Below are 25552 nucleotides of genomic sequence, written 5' to 3'. Positions count from 1 at the left end.
AATTTTTTGGTAGATACAGGAATGAGAAATAGTTTTTTTTCTCGAAAAAGACTACTTGATGAAAAATATAGTAGGAGGCATTTTTTATTAAGAATTAATGGAATACATATTATCAAAAAAATATATTCATATTAAAAACAGTCAGTGGCGTATCTTTTTTTTTTCATTAAAAACATTCAATTGAATGGCTGGACAGACACTATTGGTGTAAATAGACATATTCTGCCTACTCAGGAATGTGCACATTTATCCCGCCGTATCGTGTCTAGAATTTTATGTCCGTTTTCCAAACCGTTTTTGAAATATAAAAAAAAATAGTAATGAAAAATTAGACACCCTGTATCTTCGATACGAAGCGATTTTGGACCTAATTTTATTCGTTGTAAATACTTGTTTTTATGAGCACTACATTTCTGGAAAATTTGTCGGTATGTTTATAAAACACCTTGTACAATGTCTGAAAACAAACTATTTGCCTATAAAAGATTACATTCATTAAATTGATAATTCTAAAACAAGTAATAAAATATATCGTATTCAACATATGACCTATAATAGCATAATTCATAAACCCAAACAAATATAAAATGTATTTTGTCAATCGAACGAGCTTTCATTGCTGCAGTCTTTTAAGAAGAGAATTTTTATCGGCCTTATCAACAGTCTATTCCGTCCTTTTGTCCAAGACTAGAAGAGAGGTTGCGACTTCGATAAAGAAACCAGATTCTCAAAAATACATTACGTTCTCCATTTTCTAGTTTCCAACTTTCTTCCATCTTCCTAAAACTATATGCTTATAGTTACCTCAAATATAATATAATGCTTACGACTGTGTAAATTGTACTTATAGATCAATGCCATTAATACCAATACTATCACTATTAGATGTTGTACTAGATATTTTTCCGTTATTTTTTCAATTATCCTTCAATATTTGTGTTGGTTTTCCCCCAGGCGTTTGCATCTTAAAAAGTTCAATCGCCTTTGCATTCCTTTTGTATTACGCGTCTATTTTGGAGTAATTCACACCCTTGTTTTCAAGATTAGAAGGACAATTTTTTGGTAGTTGAGGCTAATAAACCGGGAAATAATTCAGTTGCATTTTTTTTTTGTTAGTTGCAATAAATGTTCTTTGAATATTGTTGTTTAAGTATGGAATTTTCACAACAATATAATTTCTTTCCTTTCTAATATCACTTATTTACATGTTATAAAGCAAGTCTCAGTTTAGCTTGTCTACAGTCTGCTGATATAAAAAACCAAAATATTATAACCTACAAAGTACATCAAATGAATGGCTAATGATCTACCAATGAATAAAAACAATTTCGTTTAAAGCTGTAATCAAAAATTGATTGTATGTTGTAGTTGATGTAATGTTGTTTGTAATCAAAATATATGATATTTTAGGTCTAAATTTCACATTTTTTGCTTTTTAAGAAAGGTTTGAATATTAAACATTCGGAAATATCGGACGCTTTTAGTGTCACATTACTTTCAACAACAGAAGTTATTATTTTTTAATAATAATAAAAATAAACAAGCATTCTTTTTTATTGGCCACTAAACTAAAATTGGAAAATGTTGTAAAAAGAAATGAATCATTAAATATATTCAAGTGTTTGAAAATAATTATGCAATTTTGAAGAGTTCTAAGTCTTGTTTAACAAAAAAATAAAACTCAACAGTTAGTAACACATTTAATTTAGGTAATGTACCAAGCTTTGACTGTGCTTACGGATACCAGATTAATGTGAAAACAAATGAAAATAAAGTTTTTAAAGTTTGGATATTTCTTATATGATATGGTATGCTATTGCAAACATTAATAAATATTGGTGAGATCATTGCACCCGCTACTCCTTAAGTGGATACCTTCTTCGTATACATCTCTGTTCCTGGTAAAAAGAACAGGATGTCTGGTAACCAATACTATCAAATACAAAAATACAGCGGGAGGAAGCCATCACTTACGGTTATTGAAACAATCTCTACTTGACATCCCCGTATGAAAACCCAGCATACACTATATCATTCTCTTTTGAGAAATTAAATTAAATAATTAAATAATGTTTTTGAACCAATGCACAATGTAACACACTTTTCAATTTTAACAATACTCACTGAACTTCTAATCCAACTCATCGTCAAGATAAATGTTCGGGGATTCCATTGAATCCAGCACAGTCTTCTCAGATTTAAGTTTCAGGGAATTACTCACTCTAATTTATCGTTGAAATCATCGCTCTAAAATAGAATAGTTCAGAGGACATCATCACCAAAGCGTCTGACCATTTGCATATATAACAAACAGGAGATTGGCATATATATATTTCCTGGAGGTACCTCCTATCTGAAATCAACAATATTCGAAAAGTCACCTCGACTTCCCAGTATGACTCAACAGACTGTTCTGTCGGTAATGTACGGCTCGATTAGGCTGCAAGCCATCTCTCGATTGCCGTAATTATTCAACTTGATCACTGTCTTTCCCTAAACTTTTGAAGACTTATGTTTAGGTTGATGACTTTTTAGCCATACTTTTATACACAGTTGAAGTCTTTCAATCTAATTTCAGGACTCTCTGTATATTTATATTTTCCTTGCAATAATTGAAATGGTTACGGCTTAGAATTGAAATATGTATAGACTTTGAAAGCCAATATTACCGAAAAGCAGCAACACTCCCAAATTGCCAATTGTTTCTTGTAATTGCGATTATAAATCATTAAGGCTATTATTTCAAGTGAGACCAAAAATGGAAATATTTTATGAAAAACGCAAAAAAATTACCATTTCTCTGAATTGTTATAAATCTACTATTTTTATGTTATTGGTGGAAAGTGTAGACAATTTTGAAGATTCTTACATTCTGCTAACGGTACAGACGTAAAAATTAGGTGCATTAATAGTAGTAAGGTCAAAAATATTACCAACTGGCCTTAAAAAATACGTTGCAATAATTAAAGTCCCTCAAAGAATGCATTTTATCGAAACACAAGTTTCGACTAATGGCTGCATAATTGCTTTTCATGCTATTTTACAATTGAACCCACTTCATGCCACATAAGCACAGACTGAAGGGTTCTTTGTTTGCCCCAAGATGAAGTCAGTCATAGGTCAGAAAACAATGGGGTTTTCTTATATTAAAATCGGCTTGGTGGCCATCAGACCTTTACCTTCTGTAAACTGTGTATGCCCCAGAAAAATATTTTCTTAAATTGAAACGTAAGAAAGATTTAGTAAGCAGCTGACCTTGTGTTGTATAGTGTCAAATATGCGAGATATAACTATTAAGTTATTCATTAGCCAATTACGTATGGTTTCCCGTGCATACTTGCATTGGATTATTATGTTTTGTTATTTAAATCTTGCAATGGCCTTCTTTATATAATTTGCGCATGAATTAAAGAGTAAAAACTCTTTTGATTTTATTTGGAAGGTCACAAATTAAACATTTGTAAGTAATGAGCTGGTGGTTTTAGTTTGAAGCAAAAGATTCAATCATTGCAACGAATGATAATAACCTTTCATCATCATTCATTGTTGACACACTCAGGTTGAAACAATTTTTAAAGGTTTTCACGTGAATTATTAATCTGGTGTATCTACTAAGCACAATCATTACAATTCAAAATGGCTTCAGGACGTTTTGAATTATTACTATGATGTTTCGTATGAACTGTTGTAAATAACAAGTAGGTATAATATTTTTATGACTAATATCTTAACTGGAATCCAACAAACATCTGCCTAATACCTTTTTAATTTGTAATGTGTTTGTGGAGAACAACAATGTTCAGGTAGGTAATCCAATAGATTTTGTGGTCTGTTCTCGTTTTTAGTTGAAAAAATTGCCTGAAACTCTAGTTGCGTTATTCATAATAATTATTAATTCCAAATTCAGGCATTTATTTCATCAATTACGTGCGAATTTCATGAGCGTTTGTTTGAGCTTCCTTTAATATTGACTAGAGCTATTTGTAATGGACAATATTAAAGGATATCTTAATATTTAGATGTAACAGTGGTGTATATTTGGTTCGGACCTAACTCAGGTTTTTTTCACACAGCAGGGCTTTCTGCAAATCCCACCATAGAGCTAGACAATATACAGGGTGTTCGGCAGATGAGAATAGCCATAATACCGTTCAAACTATGGCAAATGATACGCAGACTCACTTTAACGATATCAATAATATTCATGTCAATCACGATCATGTAACAGACATACCGATTGTGGTTTAAAATTCGATTTTTCATTCACTTGTTATAATTGTATATAAGAACGTTTCTTGAAAACAAGATCTGCCTAAGGGCCATATTTTTCTTCTGGGCTTTGTTTAGAATTTAAAAGAGATTTGTACGTGTAAAATAAATGGGTGTGCGTAATTTGCAGTGGGAGAGAGAAATATAACTACACATATTTTAAATGGAAACGAAAAGACTGACAAATATGAATTTATTTATTTACATGTTATGTACATATTAATTTATGTAAAGATAAGAAAGAATATCCTGCATATTATTTAGGCTATAGGTCGGGTAAGGAAAACACCCTGTTTAAATTTACGGGTAGGTACTGCACATAACAAACAACAGTTACATTTTTGTTGAACTAAGTCTACTTAGCTGTTTTTAGTTTACGATGTTTGTTATACTAGGATAGGGTCATTGGATCACACTAAAACTAGTACTAGAACACAAATTCATTTCTTACGCAATAGATACATCATGCATCACTTTTTGTCAGTTTTTATGTGTCGCTGTAGTGAAGCCCCAGACATTCTTTTGGACAAATTTTTAGGGCTTCACTATAGTCTTTTCGTTTTCATTGTATATATCTAAAAATGTACAAGGTGAGCTGCGACAAAATTTCATTTCACAGTGGTTAAGTCAACCATTCCGCCTTGTACACTTTTTGTAAAATATGTGTCTTCCAATCAACAAACACCCAGTCAATTTTCAAATGCCTTCTGAACTATTTTTTTACATATGAGATCAAAAAGGCATTTAAAAATTGATGTGCACCATAAAACACCTCTGTGCGTAAAAACCAAAGACTATTAAACAAAAATAATTTTTGTAGGCGATACCTCCAACCACCGTACTATTACCTGGATAATACGCACTGTGCACCTGCGGCTTTGGACTGGAATCATCGCCCATCTCCCAGAAACGAACCCGAAAATGCCGAAAACGTGGAAAACGACGAGGGAAGACGGAGAGATTACAGTGGGCCCATTGAAGTGGGAAGGTTCCATGAACACGTTGCAAAATTGCATGCAGACGGAGATATCGGATTTAGTAAAGAATACGATTCTATTCAGAATGATCCCACGAACGAAGGAAATAGTTCTGAGAACTCCCAGCATCCCGATAATAAACCGAAAAATAGATATTTAAATATTATTGCTTGTGAGTATTTGGTTTGGATTCTTATATCAGTTTATTTCAATGTTTAAACCTGAAATTTCCTAGCAAAGATATTAACGAATTTAAATCATCTTAGTCGATTTAATACACCAATCCCGCTTGCATCCACTGCATTGTTCTTATAGATCCATTTTTCATATCCTAACAAAAACAAAACGCGCAGTTTTGGTTTATAGAATTTGGCAGTTTACTGTGAATATTTAACTTATAAATATTGAAATATATGTATTACGAAAAATTAACGTGACAATATTGCACAATGTCCCACACAATCTCATATATTATTTAATTTTCAATATTTATACAATCTTAAAAATTTTTTTTTTTTATCTCACATTTTTTTAACTTTTTACAAAATCGACAGTAGATTCGATTATTTGAAAAAAAATTATTATTCAAGTAAGAAAGTTATTGATTGACCCAAATATAATCTGTAACATGAATTATATCTATACGTATCCATTATTTTCTGAAAATCGCATACAGTTCTTCACATTTTTTATATTTAACATCTCTTTATTTGCTACAATTTCTTGTATTTCCGTACATATTTTTAATACTTTCAGAATTTGTACATATACTTAATGAAAAATTAAACTGTTTCTCACGTTTATCATATTCTTTAATATTGTGATTACTGTTTATAAAAATTGGTTTATCACGATAATATTTTTCTTACTATGAAATAACAACTCCTTAGTTGAACGAGAATCAATATCTGATATTATTTTTTAGTTTAAATAACGAAAGCTAGGACCAATCAAGAATTGCATAATCTTTTCCTTATTGTCAAGAACTATTGCTTTTAAATTCTACGTCGTTAAAGCTAAATGACTTTCCCTTTTTTTAAGGCAATGCAATCATTTTTACACAAAAAACCTTCAGGGTTATTACATTTAATTAAAAACCATTGAAACACATTTTTAGATGATCATTCTCGAGTGCAACTGCTTCCTATGCCGGGACAAAAAGTATCAACCTACATAAATGCCAACTACATAGACGGTTTTCTTGTGAGTAAACGATACATCGGAACTCAAGGGCCTCTGCCGTCAACTTTCGACTGCTTTTGGAGAATGATCTGGGAACAGAGGGTTACCATTATTGTAATGATTACAAATTTAGTAGAGCGCGGTCGGGTAATAAATAATGTCATTATTTTCTATCGATATATTTATCATACCTATTGCAGCGAAAATGTGATATGTACTGGCCTAAGGAAGGTTCGGAATTGTATGGTTTTATTCAAGTGAGGTTGGTCAAAGAGGATATTATGGCCACTTACACTGTGAGAACCTTGGTCATACGACATACCAGGGTAAGCATCCCTGGAAATGTAAATATAATTGATTTGGGATTACTGGAGGATTGTGTTTTCACTCAATAATTTTACAGATTAAAAGAGCAAAAGATGCTTCAATGATTGAGAAGACAGTATATCAATACCATTACACCAATTGGCCAGATCATGGGACACCAGACCATCCCTTACCAGTCCTCAGTTTTGTTAAAACTTCTTCAGCAGCCAACCCTCCCGATAGTGGACCTATAGTTGTGCATTGCAGGTAGATTCGAGTTTAATTATAAAAATAAGATAATTAACTAATTATTTTAGTGCGGGAGTCGGTAGAACTGGGACTTACATAGTCCTAGATGCCATGCTGAAGCAAATTAAGTCCAGGGGAGAGGTCAATGTTTACGGTTTCCTCAAACATATAAGGGCCCAAAGGAATTTCTTGGTGCAGACTGAGGAGCAGTACATATTTGTGCATGATGCTCTCATTGAAGCCATAGATTCTGGGGATACGGATATAACTCGAGACCAGTTCGCTAGATACATTGAGGTTCTACAGAACCCAGCTAGTAGAACTGAAGAAGAGAGTTCTTGGAAGCCTCTCGACCATCTCTTTCAAGTTCGTAAGATTTCTTTTTGGATTTATCAGGAATAATTTTTAATAATTTGCAGCAAGTAATAAAATTCAAGCCCCGTGATTTCAACCTGGTTTCCGCAAATAAACCCGTAAACCAGAAGAAAAATAGATCTGCAGTTTTAGTACCCATCGAAAGCGCCAGGGTTCATCTCACTCCCCGACCAGGCGAAGACGGGTCTGACTACATCAACGCCAGCTGGCTTCCAGGTTTCCACAGTCTCAGAGAATTCATTATCACCCAGCATCCAACAACCAAAGAAGATTTCTGGAAAATGTGCTACGATCACAGCTGCCAACTGGTTGTCATGCTGAGCATCGTGGATGGTGAAGAATTCTTAGCTTTCTGGCCAGAAAATGAGGAAGTTATCCAGACTGAGGTGTTTACTTGCACCCAAATCAACGTCGTCAAAACCACGCCCTTCGTAATTAGAGAATTTCTGCTCAAATCCGTGCAAGATGACTTTGAGATTCGAACTAAATTTGTACAGAGTTTGAACTGGCCTAATCAGGGAGTTCTCAGCATTAAGAATATGTACGATCTGCCTAATTGTGTTATTGGATTGCAGAAAGAAGATCAGGGACCGATTTGTGTTGTGGATAGGTAAGTTTAATGTTTTAACATTGAGCAGGAAAACATCAGTCAGTAAAAATTTTGCTAATTCTGTTCTTAAAACGTGGTAAAAATACAATTAAATTTTTCCGCCCTTCATACCTTACGATTTTTCCTTTGACCTGCAATCAAAATTCATCTATGATTTCATAACAACATGAATTTTTTTTCCAGATTTGGTGGTACTGAGGCAGCTTCATTCTGCGCACTAGTCACATTAAAAAAACACCTGGTCTACGAACAAAAAGTCGACATTTATATGTATTCCAAGCTCTATCATAATAAGCGACCGGGCGTGTGGCAATCCATAGACGATTTCATGAAGCTCCATTTATGTGTTGAAACCATTTGCGCTGAAACTGAAAAGAATCTTGAAGATGTATCTTTAGATATGTACACACTTGCGAATGGAGTTACGAAGAATCGGTCATCTACTTCCAATTGTTCCGGAAAGCTTTCCAACTGCTCAGATCCGCAGACCAGTTATTCAAGGTCTCCTGATGGATTCCCTGCCAGTATTGCAATCACGATAGAAAAAGACGGAGAACAACCTTCCACCTCTAAAGACATCTTTGACGATAAGAATAGTGACTTGGAACGGGTACCTCCAGAAGGTATGGAATCTGAGGGAGCCGTGATTTGAAATTCGCTTCAGTCACGACTCAATAAGCCTTGCCATGTTTGAGTCTGAATAACCTAATTTGTTATGCTATATGTGCATTAACAGCGTCAATTAAGTGTTATGTTCGTCTTCATTTTGGGGCTTTACTGAATATATGATTTCATGTTCGTCAAATGACATCGAAATGAATCATGGAAGTTCCTAGCTGCGTTTACAAGAGTTCCTACATGAAATTGTATGATTAGTAACATTAATATGCTGTATTAATTACGTACTTTCCTATAAGAATGTGGTAAATCCCGGCATTTAACACGCCAGACGGTCTTGGCTTGATCTGTGTTTTAATCTTTTCAGCTCTGATGTGTTATCGTTTTATTTTTTTTCAGTTTGGTTTTTAAATTTTTTGATTTTTTGGTTTCAGCTAAACCACTCTTAAGGAATCTGGACGCTGATGAGCTTTGAGTGGGTAATTTATTGCTTTTTTTTTATTTTTTGCTCAATTTTCAAGGGCTTGATTCGCCAAAATGGTGGAAGCAGTCCTGAGAGTCAAAAAATTATGAACTTCAGCAATATTTTGAGGACACACATGACTTTTAGTAAATAGTATTTTTATCTTTTCCGAAATATTGGAGATGTTTAATATTTTTTGATCATCCAAGCCAATACCAATAATAAGATTGCACATTTAAATGCGCAAAAACCAGAATGTAACAATATAAATCTTTAATTTGGTGCTATTACTTCATTGTACGAACGTTATCCTTTGATAATACGCATTTTAGTAATTTATTATTATTATTCACGCATTTATTTCTTTACTTTTCGCTTTGCAGCACCTTTCAAAAGTATACTACTCCTCATCCCATATAGATGAAGACATTTTTGGGTCATTTTCCAAATTGTCGTCATTTTAAAATCGATAAAATGATTTAACTGCGACTTGCCCTATTTTTAAAACCCGTTTAATTAATTCTTTGCTATAGGACTAAATTCAATGTTTTCTAGTTTTGTTATACAGTACAAAAACTAAACATGTGCAAAAAAATCAAAATTTATTATTTTGATTTTTTTCAAAATAATACATTATTGTGGCTCATTCTAACTTGAAATCGGTCTAATCGAGTTAAACGCTTCACCATATAAAAATGACCAAGATATGTCGGCATTACTTACTGCATATTTACTGAAGAATGAAATCGTTTTGTTCTGATTCTTATAACTTATCTTGCGTTTTCCTTTGGCATACTCGGATGGAACACTTCCGCAATTCTGCAACTTTTTCTCCGAATCTGATATAAATACTTTTGCAGTTTTTTTTTATCAAAGTTATTACATGATTTTTTGTTAATACTAGGTCTTGGAGAACTTTAAGGAATGTCCCAAATTTTATTGATTCATCAATCTTTTCATTGCTTTCTATACTATACATACATGGTATATTTTAAGAGTTTTCCTTTTAACATGACAGGCTGTAAAAAACTAAATTTTTTTAGAAATTTCAAAAGCAACTGAAACATGCCCGTAAGAAATTTTTAGGAAATACCAAATCTTTAATTATTACTCACACCGGGACTGGCTACAAAGAGTATTTGAAATTGTCGTCAATAGTGAATTTTCTTGAAGGAAGCATGCTTGTTGATCTCGCTATTCTAGATAGTTTAGGTCTTCCACCATATTCGTCATGTTTTGCTTTTAGATTTCCGGTCTCATGAACTCTTCTAACAAAATAAATAAATTTACGGGCTGTATGATGAAGCTTTAGTGGAAAACACTCGGAGTACGACAGCGAAGCTTCGGCTGTGTTCTGGCGACACTCCTTGCATATCAACAGCATGTGAACCAGTCCATTATTAGAGTAATTATGGGCCTTTCTCAATTTAATAGTGTTTATCTTTATGAAAATAACACCAGAAACCAAGCTTCACGAATTATTTTTAAATTTGCCGAATCATAAGTAACAAACAGTAAACTGTATAAAAACTGTAAATACTAAATGTTTGCGTTTTTACAATAAAAGATAATTTTTTATAGGATTTTTTTACTTACTATTTCATGTAGGAATGGATTTAGATTTTTTACAGAAATGTGTTTAAAACTCATACGCGCATAGTTTGTTTATTTTCGAGATGCCGGAAAAATGTTGTATGAATATTTTGCTTAGTTTTTTGAGGTCCGGGATGTGTTAAAAGGAAAACCGTCATTTAAGATACGCCCTGAATACCACTATGTCCAGGAATTTACTACATCACGCAAAAGTTGTTCTCTTTTTATTCTTTCATATTGATTATTGGATTTTTTTTTGTTAACCTTATCAATAGCAGTTTTGGATTCTGTTAATATTATTGCAAAAGTGTAGTAATGTGTATGTTTTGAGCAAAAGTTGGCGTAACCTGACTGATATTGCCCAATTGAATCATTACTACAAACGAAGGTGTACTCTTTCCGGAATATTCCAAATCCTACCCTGAATTTATGCTTGCCGATGGAATAATTTTTTTAAATATTTCGTTTGACTATCTTTATCTTTCTTCCTTAGTATTGAGGGTCAGTGCCATGGAGTCGACGATTATACTCTTATGTATCTAGACAAGAAATTAATAAAAATAGTTATAAGCTTGTACTCGGTAGGTGCAAGCCTATAATTCCCTTATTATAATTTCCATTCAGCTATGAATAAAATTATAATAAGGAAATACATTTGGGTTTTTTTAACTTCCGTTAATGGAGAGAATAGTAGGTGATCTTCGATGTTTATTTGCGTAATACACTACACTAGAAGCGATTATCGTCAATGGCTTAAATTCGACTTTGTTCGCTTTGTTCTCGGTAAATTTATTGGTTTAAAGCACATACAGCCCATGGCTATTCGAAGTACCTGTGGTTAGATCCTCTCTAACGTTCCTATATTGCTTTTACTTGTAGGTTTGAATATAAATCACCAAACTCCATATACAATTTAACTACTTCATTTCATATTGTAAAATGTGTGATAGGTTACGCCCTCCTACCATAAAACGTTTTCCATTACGTTTTTTCCTTTATTCCCATATATTTTAGGCTTTTCATATTAGTAGCTCGGTGGACTTGCTTCAGCCAAGCTTGCAATCCATTATTATTCTTGAATATTTTATTGTTTATGATATCATCTATTTTAATTTCTGAGATATCTGTTTTCCAGTGTCTCTTTTATTGAAATTTCAGGATTTGCGCATATAATGTTTACCTTTTTTAACCTATTAGGTTCATACTATTTTTGTTTAAAATTCTCAGCAGAATCTATATACTAAAAGTTTTTTGCAACCATTTGTATTTTGACGGTCTGTTGTTAAGTTGTAAAATATCGAAAAATGTGTTAAATAGAAGAACCAGGTAGCATTTGTGTTGCTCTCGTCATATTACATAACTTCACAAATAGCTGTTTCTTGTTTTCTTTTGAAATAACTTAACACGAACTCAGTTATTTTTTTGCCAAAATTGTAACCACAGAGTGAGTTCACGTTTTTTTCGGGTTTAGGGGCAATTTGGTTTTACGTTTTTGATTTCAATGTCTTTCTTAAATCCAATATGTTAGTTCTTTCTCGCGTTGAATTTTTTTCCCTCCTCTATTATTGTTTTACGTTTTTTTTTTTATATTTTAGCCCGAACTAACCCTGAAAGCCATACGCACATAAGCTTATAGTGGTTTACAACGGCATGCATTAAACGCCAATTTCTCGTAATTCGCAGTATACGCGGAAATGTAGCTTACGCGTTTTTGCACTCACCACGTGTAGAATAGGATATTTTTAATTTCTAAAATCCTGAAATTATTGTAAAATTGTGGCCAAAAATAGTTACATAGACGACAATCTGATGTCCCATAACTAAATGGCCTAGAAATCGCATTTTTGCAAAAATTGGGGATTGCAAGCTATTAAATTTTAAACGACGATATTTTATTGCTCCCGTCCAGTGAACCCTTCAAATAGGTTACAAAAATTGTTAAATGTTTCCTTTAACTCTGCTCTTTGTAAAACGTAGTGGACTAAGAGTTGTTATTACATTACATCGTTTAATAACACTGCGAATAACTACACGGTCTTTACAAAAATGGAAAAACTGAATAAGTATAGTTATAGTTAACTTTAATACATATGTTAAAAATTTTAAAACAATTTTTATCTTCTAGTATTATGATTCAGTCAATGTCCTAAAAAGTATTTCATCGTTGCATGATTCGATAGCTACCAATCGTTTTACCATTGGTGGAAACAGATGTTCCCTAAAACTAAATCAACCGTTTGTAGATTTTTTATTATTATCATCTAAGACAATAGCTTCATCCAATTTAAGCCATTTTTTAACACTCCTAGGTTCCTGCTTGTATGCTTTGCGATTAATTATTTCAAAGTGATCAACACTTAATAGGTCAAATTTGTCCTACATATTCCTTCTGCAACGATATTAGGAATTGGCTAAGTTGATCTTATACGAAGGTAACAGTTATCAATATACAAGATATATAGGTCAGACTCACTTTTTCTTTAGCAATATTTTTTCGGGGTATGACAATGGTCATTTATTTGTCAATATTTCAATCCCCTGTTCAATTTAATAACTTTCCGTCACCGTTTTGCAGTTGGTTGCTAAAGTATCTAGAAATGCACAATTTTTTTTTTTCGTAATAAATGTACATATTTGCTTCATGTCTTTCCCCTTGCGCTTCCGAATATATAATAAATTGTAGTAAAATTAAGATTAATAATTTTATTAAAATTATACGAACCATTTTTTTTCCATGATACGTTATGTAATTGAAAATCTAGATTGAAACATCTGACTTCGATGCATTCCTTATGGGAAAATCATCTGCATTCGCAGGTACTTTTGGAAATAACTCGAAAACGGTGACAATAAATATCTTGGACATCTTAGAACTTTCAGAAATAGGAATCTAATTCGTGACCCTTAGATTTCTTCATGGTCATTGAAACTGTAATTAGGAAATTCGCCTCGTTATTCCAGAAAGCTTTATTAGAACTTAATCACAAAACGTGAAGTGCTAAACAGTAAATGTCTGTACTATATTTAAATATACAGAAAAATAAGTTATCAATGTTTTTTTTGTTCCTAACACGCAGCTTTCTAAGTTTATCGTAGATTCATGGTCTCATACTTAATCAGACTCCGAGCACAGAAAATAAGTTGAAAAGTAGTTAAACAGGTTTATAAATATCCGTCACTAATTTAGATACATGAAGGTAATATAATCAAAAGTTCTGACTTAAGCTGATCGACACAAGACACAATTTATTTTAAATTTTGCAATACATTTACGCCCTGTATGATATTACTGATCATGGGGCCCCACTAGCAGATATGTTGTATAACAAAACTAGAAAAAACACATCTGAAGTTCAGTATTTTTAGAACTTAATTAAATAAGATTCGAAGTATCGTAAGTCGTACATAAATCAGGTCATTTGTTTTGAAATTCCCTGATTTCAAAATGATATCCATGGTTTCCGTTGGGATGATGAGTGCATATTTTAACATTTTGAATGCCACTGTTACATCTCAATAGCATTCCTGCATAGTTTTTAAGGTGCAACAAAAAAATCGTACAATCAATTCCGTTTAAGTGCATTTACGTATCTACAATTTTAAGACGTGTCAAAGTTTTTTTTTATTGCAAATAATTTTAAATTTCTGTTGTATCAACAGAAGCCACAAAGACATAATTTGACGTTAAATGAAGTATTATGTATATAAACTAATATTATTGTAGGGAACTTTTTAGTGTTCACTAGACATCTGTAGCCCAATGCTAGTCAACCAATCTGTTTTATACCATGCATCACATTAAGCAGCCATTCTTCTGTTGGTTATTTCAACAGAGTTAATAATTAAACATTTATGTGTAGATACCCCCCACAGAAGACTTTTATTTATTCTTGTAGATTTTTTACTATAATCTAAAAAAATTTAAGAGAAAAGCCATAAACGCTATCATAGACTGATGGGGAGGCGCTCCCTCCCTTCTCTTCACAGACCTTTATTTCAGCCAAGAAATAAGTGATACCTAAAAATTTTAAGTACATATGTGTAATAAGTCTAGGATTATTCATTTTAACGGATAGAAACATTGAGCTAATTCCGAACAAATAAGCCGCACAAAAAAATGTTTGCTTTCAGTATCGTTTAGTGCCAAGAAACCCCCTTGTTTGCTAAGTCGTAACCGTAAGAGAATGGGTAATTTTCATATGGTAATCTGCACATACATACATCAGAAATAAATATTATTTCAAACCTTGGAAGGCCTAATCAAAAGACCGAACAATTACATATTTTTACTTGTAATGTTAAACCTTTTTAGACCAGATTCAATCTGTGTAATATCAGTTTAAAGCCATTTGCCCTTACGGCAAAAAAATCTCAACTGCATAAGCGTACATTTAGACGCAGTTTCAATATACAGTGAACGTCGAATATAACGACGGCGAAAGGACCGAGTAAAAAGGGTCGTTGTATCTGATCGTCGTTGCATCAAAAATGTTTTTTTGATTAGAAAAAACATGAAAAAAAAAATTAAATATTTTAATTTAATTGCTGATTTATTTATATTTACGTATGCGTGGTAAAAGCATTTTTTATTCAAATATTCCCTAATTTTTTTTTGCTATTTGCAACGTAAGTTAAAGTAAATTTTAAAAAAATCTCTACGAAGCTAATTTCATTCAGAAGCTTTTTGTCGCTGGAATAACCGCAAAACCGTTCAGGCTTTTTACAGCTTGTAGTTCTTCTACGATTGATGATGATTTAAAATCTTCACCACTCTCAGATTCTTTATCATTTCCATCTTGGATTTCTTCAATGGTGAGAACTTCGTTGGCAATTTGTTCGTCAAATAAAGCACCGGTTGTTTCCAAGTGACGGTCAACGTTTCAAAAATCAGTCCATAATTCATCTGACAATGTACGGTTTTCTTTTATCATAGCAACATCTTCTTTTTAGAAATCATAATTTATTGTTCTTATCGCTTCAGTTAAAGGAAGATCTTCCTCTTCTTCAAAGTCGTCCGCTTCTGGTACTAGTTGTAAACTTGCATGTCTATTGTTTTAGATATACATTTTTTTGGGGGTGAAACCCTGATCCATGCTTTAAAGATATTTGATATTACATTCAAATAAATTAAAAACGAAATCTTGGTTCTTAGAATATGTTGGTCGTCACTGTATATAGGTACGTCAAATACAGTAATGTTCGCTTATAACGAACCCTCCATCTACACAAAAGGGTTTATTATAATCGAAGTTTACTGTATCCGCTCCTGTATCTAAAGTTGAGAAAGAACAAGCAAAAGCTGTAGCACTGTGCTGTAGGCACGATTCATTGAAAAAAAGTCACAAAACTTACACTACATAGTTCATTACAATTAAACATACAATATTTGGTATAAATGGTTATTTCAAACCATCAAATATTTTTGTTTGATTTAATTTTACAGTGAATGGATGATGATTCGTTGAAGAACGTTTCTACATTGGCAAAACCATTAAGAATATATTATGGAGCATTACGTTTTTGTAAGAAATTGTGAATGGTGCAAATGTTTTTTCCGAAACTGATTATTTATGGTTCTGGTAGATTAGTTCTAGTTATATCTTCATTCTCAATACTGCTAGGATAACCTTCATAATCACTGTTATCGTTATTGTCTGTATCTTGCACTGAACTAATAATTTCGTTGCCTGTTAAGAGCTCCCTACAAATTACGTGATCATCCATGCGTACAAAGTCTTCAAAGTTAGTGTTCAACATTGGATCAGTTGAATCAAACTTGAGCTCTGTCGTCATCAGGGTTATTATTCCTATTTGCGATTTTTCTTAACCAATCGTTTAATGAAAGTTCGTCTTCGGCATCGAAATCCTCTTGGTGGTTTTTAGAAAACCCAGCATAAGAAAAACAGTGTTGTATTGTTTTTTGGGACACAATTTGCCATGACATGTGAATAATCTTTAACGCATTCTAAAGCTTTACACAAAAAATTTGATTACCATTATCGATATGCAAAACTATTTTTGCAAAAATAATACGTCGATAGTTTCTTTTCAAAGTATGAGTTATTCCTTGGTCCAATGGCTGCAGTCTTGGACTAGTATTCGGTGGCATGAATACTAGTTTGGTAGAATTCAGATCCTTTACGTCATTATGTTCTAGACAATTGTCTATCAATAAAATAATTTTCCGTTTTTACCTTCTTAATTGGGCATCCCACTCTCGCAGTTCAGGTTCGGAACAAAAAAATCTCAGATATCATCCAAGCTCTTGCATTTGATATATACTTGAGAGGAATTTTTCTATTCCAGAAGCAACAAGGATTTCGAGATTTACCGATAACTAATGGATTATCTTTCTCTGTGCCCGCAAAATTGGCTGTTACCAGGGCAGTGATTCTCTCTTCGGACAGTTTTCCGCCTGTGCATTTTTCTCCTTTAAATCCAACGTTCGATCTGGGGTCAATTTATAGAACAGACCTGTTTCATCGACGTTGAAAACGTTACTGTCTTCATAACTTTCTTGCCTTTGTGGCCATTCTTCTTGCAGCCAATTATCCACTAAGTCGATGTCTACTGTGACCGCTTCATCCACAATTTTTCCACTCGTGATTCCATGCCGTTTTTTGAACAGTTCGATCCAACTGCGACTGAAATGAAATTCTCTGCCTCTCATTGAATTTTTCATTACATTAGCCTTAGTTTGAAGCAAATCACCTGTTATTGTGTGACGTTCTTTGCTTATGTTTGAAAAACCATTTGAACAATCCTCTGTCCAATTGATAACGATTTGACTTACGAGGGTCTTTTGGCTGCCGAATTGAACCGCTCGTAGCTTTCCAGTATTTTGTTTATCTTCTTCCAAATTGTACACACAGTTGATTTTCGCAAATTGCAAGTGTTTAAAGGGGTACGATATGTCTTGACCCTTTAAGTATTTTCATCTAGGTCTAAGATGATACTTTTCACAGGATCGAAATTTTCCGCTTAAAGTAAGGCAGCTTCGGTCTACGTGCCCCATCGTGTGATAACTGGTTTTGGGGGTAAAGCCAAATTCGGAAACATTTGCCTACATAGAGACACTCTGCTGGGAGCTTTTAAAAATATTTTTTTTACCAAACTTACAAGTTGTTTACCTTTATTAAAATGCTCTCTAGCAAACTCGCATATACCTTGTAATTCATGCGCCAAACAAATTATATGTAGCATGATGTATTTTTAAGATTTTCCCAGATCTAAGCATATATGCCACAGTATCCGATTTATAGAGCAGTACTCTAGGTCTGTGCTGGGGTCCAGAAAACACATTATTTTCTGCATCTTCTACAACCGACGCTATAATTTCCGAGTTGACATTTTCCCAAAATCTACTGGCAATTAGGTAACTAGAGCTGGGAGCAACATGATCATTTGGATATAAAATGTCCATCATAGCATTTATAGTACAGCGGCCTTTCCTGTCTGTTGATCATCAGCACTCACCCATATACATATATGTCAGCAACTGCAGTTTTGATTTTACTTAAAGTCTTATCGATGTTTTTTTTGCAAAGTTGATTCGCGGAGAACTGTTGTATTTGTGTACTTTTCCAGATATTTTTTTTTAGAATACGATTTTTTAATTTATATAAAAAAATGTTTGCAGCTAAGAACGCTTCGCATAAACCGTCATTAAAATTGGAGTTGTCGATATCTATTTGTTTTAATGGTTCTTTGATTCGAGATGTTGCTTTAATGAAAATTTTTGACGACACCAAATTGATTTTTTACATATTACACAGAACACCTCACTGGTTTCAACTGATTAAAGTAAATATATTTAAATATTGGTTCATCCAAGTTGACACTAAATTTTCCTGTGCAGAACTAATTTTAACAAGAAAATTTAATTTTTATAGCGTAAACAATATAAATTTATTTTTGATTCACAAGCCAAACGGTAGAGGGCCAAAATTTTTAATCACTTAAAAATTATAAGTGAACATATGCCCTTTGTATGTGCGTGTGTGTACCCTGCAGTTTGGCTGAGTTATTTGCCTGCCAAATCCTTATCACTCAGTAATTCCTTGCCCTAATTATGAGCGATAAGTTTGCACCTTTATTATGCCCAAATTGGTTTGTTATTAGCGGAAGTTCGTGATAGCCGGGTGCATTATACGTGGGAAGAAATAAGTTGACTTTATGGAAGTTATTTCTTACCATCTATGGGGGTGATTCGCATCAAACAAAAGTTCGTTATAAATAGATTTGTTACAAGTGGAAATTACTATGTGTACAGTCTCGGCCATAATTATTGCACGTTTTAAAAATTATTTATATGTTTGTTTAATTCGAAGGGGCAAATGCGTCACCCTGCGCATATGTACGTCCTTTATTGAACTACAGTTACTTATCAGAAAAAAAGAATGTTTTATCTCTCCTTATATTCACCGGTGCAAACAAATTGTGTTTCTATACTGGCCAGAATTTTTGCAACTAAATTGTTTTACTTAAATAATTAACTACAACTATGAAAAATAAAACAATTTTTTTAATATTTAGTGTAATATCTTTCAGCCTTCACTATATCTGCCACTCTATTTGGCACAGAATTAATTAGTTTCTAAATTATACATACAGTCGCGGAAAAAAGTATTCATACATTATAGAAAATTACTTTATAATAGTGTTTATGCAAAAACCTCTTGAATATATTTCTATTAATTTATGTCTGTACAAAGTACATGATCTAAGCTTTTTGATGCCAATTTAAAATGTATTTATGTTATTACTTAATAAGGTAAACGTTGCATATTTCTAAAAATTATTTACACTATGGTAATTAGTACTCGGTAGAATATTCTTTTGCTTTTATAATGGCAACTAAATGTCGTAGAATCGAAGCTATTAAATTATCTGGCACATTCGGGTTGATTTTGTTCCATTCTTGTACACTCCGCGACAAAATGATAGAACACATACAAATAAACATTGATTTTATAATGAACACAAACATATTTTACAAATTTTTCTTAGCATTAGTAATGTTCAGATCCCCCTTTCTTCAATGGAACTTCTAACATTCGTTTAGGTAAAGATTTATATAGTTTTTTTTATAAACTTACGGGAGATTGTATTTAAACTATGAACAAGTGCCCTTTTGAGTTCATCTGCCGAGTTAAACTGTCTGCCACTTCCATATGCATCTCAGGCTAACTTCCCCCAAAAATTTTCTATAATATTCAGGTCTAGAGATTATGCTGACCAGGGTAAAACTTGAATGTTATTTCTTTGAAAATGGTCCTTTACCACTTAAAGCCGTATGCACTGCCGCGTTATCCTGCTGAAAGGTACATCCATCCACTGATTCGCATCGCATGATCCGATAATTCTTAATCAATTAATTCAATGTAGTTTCTACTCTTCAGTTTACTATTAATGAAACGTATATTTGTTTTTTTCTCGGTAACCAATTTCTCCCCAAATCACAAGTCCTCCAACTCCCATTTGTCGTTTCTTCCTGTATATAGTGTCTTTCCCCAGATCATGAAAATAGAGCACCCACCCATCTGACCCATCAAGAATAACCCTGTTTTCATCTGTAAATAATACTTTTCGCTATTTTTAACACAACCTAATATGTTTTTGGACAAAGTTCATCCGGTCATTGATATGTTTCTTTGTTAACGGCGGCTTACTTTTAAGTTTCCTTCATTTCAAATGGTCAGTGTGCTGTAAAACACGGTCCACATTCTGTATATTTTTTAAAACACCTGGCTCTTGTCCAATTCAACGTACTGTATGAGTTGAATTAGATGCCATTGTAATAATTGTACGTCTCTCACGTTCACTTGTAGCACGGGGTCGGCCTTTACATTTTTTCCTTACTTATATTATTTGGGATTGTCTAAAAAATGTTTTTGTTAACATTTCTACTTCTCTGTATTAGTTTCGATATTTCGATGACACTGAAATCATCTTTTTTTGAATTTAAGATAATTTTACGCTCTATCTCATTTAATTGAGTGCCCATTCTGAGGTTGAAATTTAAGTTTTGCACTCCCTGAGTCTTTTATATTTACTTATATTAAATCACGAACACTTTTCATCTTAACCAAACCTATCTGTAGACCGATATTTTGATACTGTTCTATAATTTTACACTCGTTTTTCATTTAAACGGTTAAAACTCCTGAAAAAATGGTAAATGTTGCTTGGCGTTCTTTCATCTGAATATAAACGAGTACCACCTGTAGGGATGAGTACAGAGTTTCTGTCAAGCAAGCTATTTTCAAAAAACTTTAAAAATTTATAAGTGTCCTATCGTTTTGTTGCGGAATGCAATAAAGCAACTTTCAGTTCCTCTTTGTTTGCAATTGGAAGTTTTCGAATGCATCTGTCTAGTTCTCCTCATATATTTTCAATCGTGTTAATGTCTGGAGATTGTGGAGGTGTATGTAACCTGTGGGGAGTGCTATAGGGCAGCCACAGATGAACTATCTGTACTGTATATTTCGGATCGTTATCGCGTTGAAAATGAGAACGACCCTCAACGTGCAATCTTTCGGCACTAGTTGTTAAATTTTCTTTTAAAATATTCAAATAGACGTGTTTGTCCATAATGCCGTCTATGGAAACCGAATTTTCCACTCCATATGCTGCCATATACCCCCATACCATTACACGACCTCCACCGTGTTTGACAGTGAGCCTTAGATTTTCTTTATTTAACGCTCTTCCTAGTTTCCGCCACATTACTTTCCTTCCATCGGAACCCTAAACGCTATATTTACTTTAATCAGAAAAGATAACGTTTTTCCAGAAGTCTAAAGGCTTATTACCACATTCATTTGCAAACTGGAGCCTTTTGTTTCTATTTACTTTATTAATGTAAGGCTTTCTTCTAGCTACGTGAGCAGTGAATCGTGCTTTTTTTCAGGGAATTTCTAATGGTTCTTGGCGTAACACTCTTTCCAGATCTTTCTTGGAAGACCGCAGCTATATTAGATGATTTTTTTTTAATATTTCTTGATATGAAACTCTCCTCTCGATTATCTAGTTTCGATGGTCTTCCAGTGCGATGGCTATTCTCAATGTTTCCAGACACCTTACATTTTTTTACAATATATTGAATTGTAGCGTGACCTTTTACTACAATCTCGTCAATTTTTCTTAATTAATTACTTTTCTTAAAAAGTTTTATCTTTAATTCTTTCTCTTCGATTGTAGTTTCTCTACGTTTTAAACTCATTTTATACAAAGAAAAACAATCTAACTAAAAATATCTAACACCCACAAGATTCTAAGTACACGATTCAAATACTTGCATAAACATGTTTATAAAATCATTCCATTTCTAGTGTTCGGCTGTTCGGTACTTGCCGTGATTTAAAACCACATGAATGCTTTTTTTCCTATGTTAATTGAACATTTTTCGAAATATGTAATGCTTCTTTTATTAAGTGATAACGTAAATACGTATTAAGTTGGTATTAAAAAGCTTAGATCATGTACTTTATACAGACATAAACTAATAGAAATATATTCAAGAGGTTCATGCATTAACTGTATTATAAAGTAATTTTCTATGATGTATGAATACTTTTTTCAGCGACTGTAACTGGATTCGTCTCTGACCAAGCTTTTGATAATAGTTCGAAGAGTCGCATTTTTAACTTTTCGCTTCTGATTTTTCTGTTCCAAAATTTTCCATAAGTTCTCAATTGAATTGAGATTAGGACTTTGGGACGGCCACTTCATAACAGATATTTTTTGCCATTCTAATCACTCTTTGAGAAATTTGGAAGCACGCTTTGGATCGTTGTCGTGTTAACAGGTGAATTTAAGCTGCATGACCTCATCTGTATAGGGTTCCAAAATGTCTCTGTATATAACCTTATCTATCCTTTTCTCAATTTTGTGCAGAGGACCCATATCAAATGACGAAAAGCACCCCCATACCATTACAGATCCTCCACTGTGTTTCACAGTGAAACGAGTTAATTTTGGATCCAATCTCTGGCCTTTAAGTCGCCTTACGTGAACCACATCAATACTTCAAAATAAATTAAACTTAGACCAGTCACTGAATACGACTCTTTTCCAGTCACTTGACTTCCAGTAAATGTGGTTTGAGCAAAGGCCTTTTGGCAGATCTGTAACTATTCAATCAATTTTTACAAAGTTTTTGCCTTATTGTTCAACTTGAAAGGACAGATTGTCCTGGTTTATCGACTTCACTCAGGATTTTCGTTAAAGATAGGAAAAAACTTCTTTTTAGCAATATTTAAAATCTTTCGGTTCAATTCCTAGAAAGACTTTCCTAGTTCACCAGTGTTTTTTAATTGTATTATACTACCAGTACGAACAAATTGTTTCATAATTCTCAGCTGACGATTTGTGACGTTGTAAATTTCTGGCTATTTCGACTTGCCTTAGACCATTCTTATAAAAATTAATAACTCCGGTTCTAATGTCACCACTATAGGTTTTACTTCGAGCCATGACGGAAAATTTATTAAATAATAGTCGAATTGAATAAAAAAACTGAGAAGCGAAATTTTCTCAAAAAAAAACACAAAAAAATAAATAGTTGCAAAAATTTTGGCCACAATAGAAACACAATTTGTTTACACCAGTGAATATACCATAAGAACAATTAATATATTCCTTTTCCCGGATAAATAAAAGCACTTCAATAAAGGATGCATGTACAGGATGACACGTTGGTTCCTTCAATTTAAACAAAAATATAAATCAATTTTAAATATTGCAATAATTATGGCCAATACTGTATATTCAAAAGAAATTATCTAATCTTTCTCAAAATTACTCGTTTGGGTTGAGGTGAAGCGACTGTGAGGGCCAAATCATCTTCTCTTATGTTCCAGCATTCTCTTCCTCTTCCAAATAGGTCTGACAGAGGCGACAGCTGTGCTGAGATCATTATCGTGCTGAAAGACGATTCCACACCCAATAAGTCGGCACCCTGATGAAATGGCATTTTCGAGAGGGGTGTTCTTATATTCCTTCTTCATAATACTATCAATTTTGCCGAAATCGGCGATATCGTGGCGAGGGAAATATCTCCATGCCATGATGGAACCACCCCCATGCTTTACGGTTAGCACCAAACACTGCAGGCCATTTTCTCCGAAGGACTTCCTCCGACGAGAATAGGCGGACGATTTCCAAAAAATTTCGAATTTTGATCCGTGCGTCTACAGTACATTTCTCTATTGTTCAATAGTCCACTTTCGCTGCCCAAGGGCCTATTGAAGGCATTTTTTTGTTTGCCAATCTCAACAATAGTTTCTTCGCAGCAATGCACCCCGTTAATTGCCTTGTCTCGGGCTCCTTTTTACTGTTGTTGAGGATGCGGAGTTTAGCCGGCTACTGTTCAAAGTAGCTCGGACTTCTGGTAATGTTAATCGCCTATTTCTTTTGGTGGTGGCAATAATATGAGTATCTTCTTGTGGGGTGGTCACTTGTGGCCATCCACTACGCGAGCGATCGCGAAAACTTCGCGTATGATTGAATCGGTCAATTGTTGATTGTACACCTTTGAAGGAAACTTTTACTGTTTTAGCAATTTGGCGATATGAAAATCCTTCGCCGTGTAAAGTGATTAACGCACTTCGTTTTTCAATACTAATTTCGATCCTTTTTGCCATTTAAAATTTTTTAAACAAGTGAATTGTTGAAAAATGTGTCTACGAATTTTATAGAAAGGTTTCCACGTGCCCTGCACTTGACCACACGTTGTAATAACTTCAAATGTTTTTCCAGATCTATTTTAGATGTGAACAACCATAATTAATTTGAACGTGGATCATAAAAATAGCAGGTGAGCGGTAATCCCCTATTTCTGAATAGCCAAGAACTGTTTTTATTCTTGATGTACCGATTCCAGTAGGCACGAAGTATTGAGTGGATTTTTTGTCTATTTTTAACTTTAAACATAAAATAAATGAATATCCATATATAGTAATTGGTAAACACAATTAATAAATGATTATTTATGATTAACCAAACTGTACCCAAAGCAAAGTTTTTGCCGGAGGTGTATATGCGACTTGTTATAACCGACGTCGTTGTTCGCGACTTTCACTGTAGTTAAAAAGTAGGTACGTGTATATTATAAGGTATGTGTATATACAGGGCTTTTTAAGCCAAAAGTATTAATTTACGTGACATTTAAGAAACTAGGATGATTTACATTGTATGTAAATAATCGGACCAAAAATTAAGTCCAATCGGTCTGTTGCTTGCTCACACCTCAAACTCGATAGGGGAGAAGATCTCAGCAGGAATTTTTTCACCCTTTTTTAATTATCAATCGTTTTAAAGGGATTTAAATCTACTTAGCATTTGAAATAGGAATTGTGTCATGAGGTCGTGAGAGGATACGTGCAAAGTATACGCGATAACGATTTAAATTTTTTTAAAACACAATCCGTCCAAGCCCATAATAGTAACTGTGACGTTGCTTGAGACGATCTTTTTGTGTTCAAAAGCTTCATTAATCAAACATTTTCCTGATCCAAGCTGATTAAAAAATACACAATATTTTTATGCTGAACTGACAAGACCTTTGACGAGGTGGCAATATCCTTCATAAATGTTCTGCTATGTAAATAGTTATAAACGTATGTGATTGTGGAGTATATAAATGTATTCGAAATGTAATAAAATAATTAGGAAGTCACGTTCTGGTCTTTTTCTTATTTGCAGTGGTATTCCAAGACATGCAAGAAGCGAAGTCGAAGACGGTCGTTCTCATGAGTTATTATTTTTTTTTGTTTCCTCAATTCATAATGAAGTTTGAAAATATGAAGACGAAGTAAAGGAAGTTCAGACATCATTCTCGTATCCATAATGGCATCTATCAAGATTAAATGATAACACAAGATTTTCAGATAGAAAAAGACTCCCTTG

The 25552-nt window shown here is 33.4% G+C and overlaps 1 protein-coding gene and 1 long non-coding RNA gene across 9 annotated transcripts in view; one reads left to right on the top strand and one right to left on the bottom strand.

Annotated features, from left to right (window-relative positions):
• Ptp99A (Protein tyrosine phosphatase 99A) overlaps nucleotides 1-25552 on the top strand; it is a 286683-nt gene that overhangs the window by 254435 nt on the left and 6696 nt on the right. For 3 of the 7 annotated variants that reach the window (XM_066299453.1, XM_066299455.1, XM_066299454.1), the window contains 8 exons: nucleotides 5090-5418; nucleotides 6364-6575; nucleotides 6629-6772; nucleotides 6832-7001; nucleotides 7052-7349; nucleotides 7403-7968; nucleotides 8152-8591; nucleotides 25349-25476. In XM_066299453.1, the coding sequence (XP_066155550.1) occupies nucleotides 5090-5418; nucleotides 6364-6575; nucleotides 6629-6772; nucleotides 6832-7001; nucleotides 7052-7349; nucleotides 7403-7968; nucleotides 8152-8591; nucleotides 25349-25461 (2272 nt within the window). In that variant the 3' untranslated portion in view covers nucleotides 25462-25476. Of the gene's footprint in view, nucleotides 1-5089; nucleotides 5419-6363; nucleotides 6576-6628; nucleotides 6773-6831; nucleotides 7002-7051; nucleotides 7350-7402; nucleotides 7969-8151; nucleotides 8592-9020; nucleotides 25323-25348 lie in introns of those variants that run through there. The other 4 variants (XM_066299452.1, XR_010733676.1, XM_066299450.1 and 1 more) reach the window with 4 other exon arrangements.
• LOC136348549 (uncharacterized) lies at nucleotides 532-9832 on the bottom strand. 2 transcript variants are annotated; one of them, XR_010733678.1, is made up of 3 exons: nucleotides 9773-9832; nucleotides 2125-2353; nucleotides 532-786 (listed from the first exon to the last, which is right to left on the bottom strand). It is a non-coding gene; the product is annotated as an uncharacterized lncRNA (long non-coding RNA). The 2 variants fall into 2 exon arrangements; XR_010733677.1 differs by lacking the exon at nucleotides 9773-9832 and having other exon boundaries at nucleotides 2125-2396.

The sequence above is a fragment of the Euwallacea fornicatus genome, chromosome 33 (genome assembly GCF_040115645.1).
Source record: "Euwallacea fornicatus isolate EFF26 chromosome 33, ASM4011564v1, whole genome shotgun sequence".
Taxonomy (NCBI): domain Eukaryota; kingdom Metazoa; phylum Arthropoda; class Insecta; order Coleoptera; family Curculionidae; genus Euwallacea; species Euwallacea fornicatus.
Note: the sequence above shows the minus strand (reverse complement) of the source record. Positions and strands in the feature narration are given on the sequence as shown.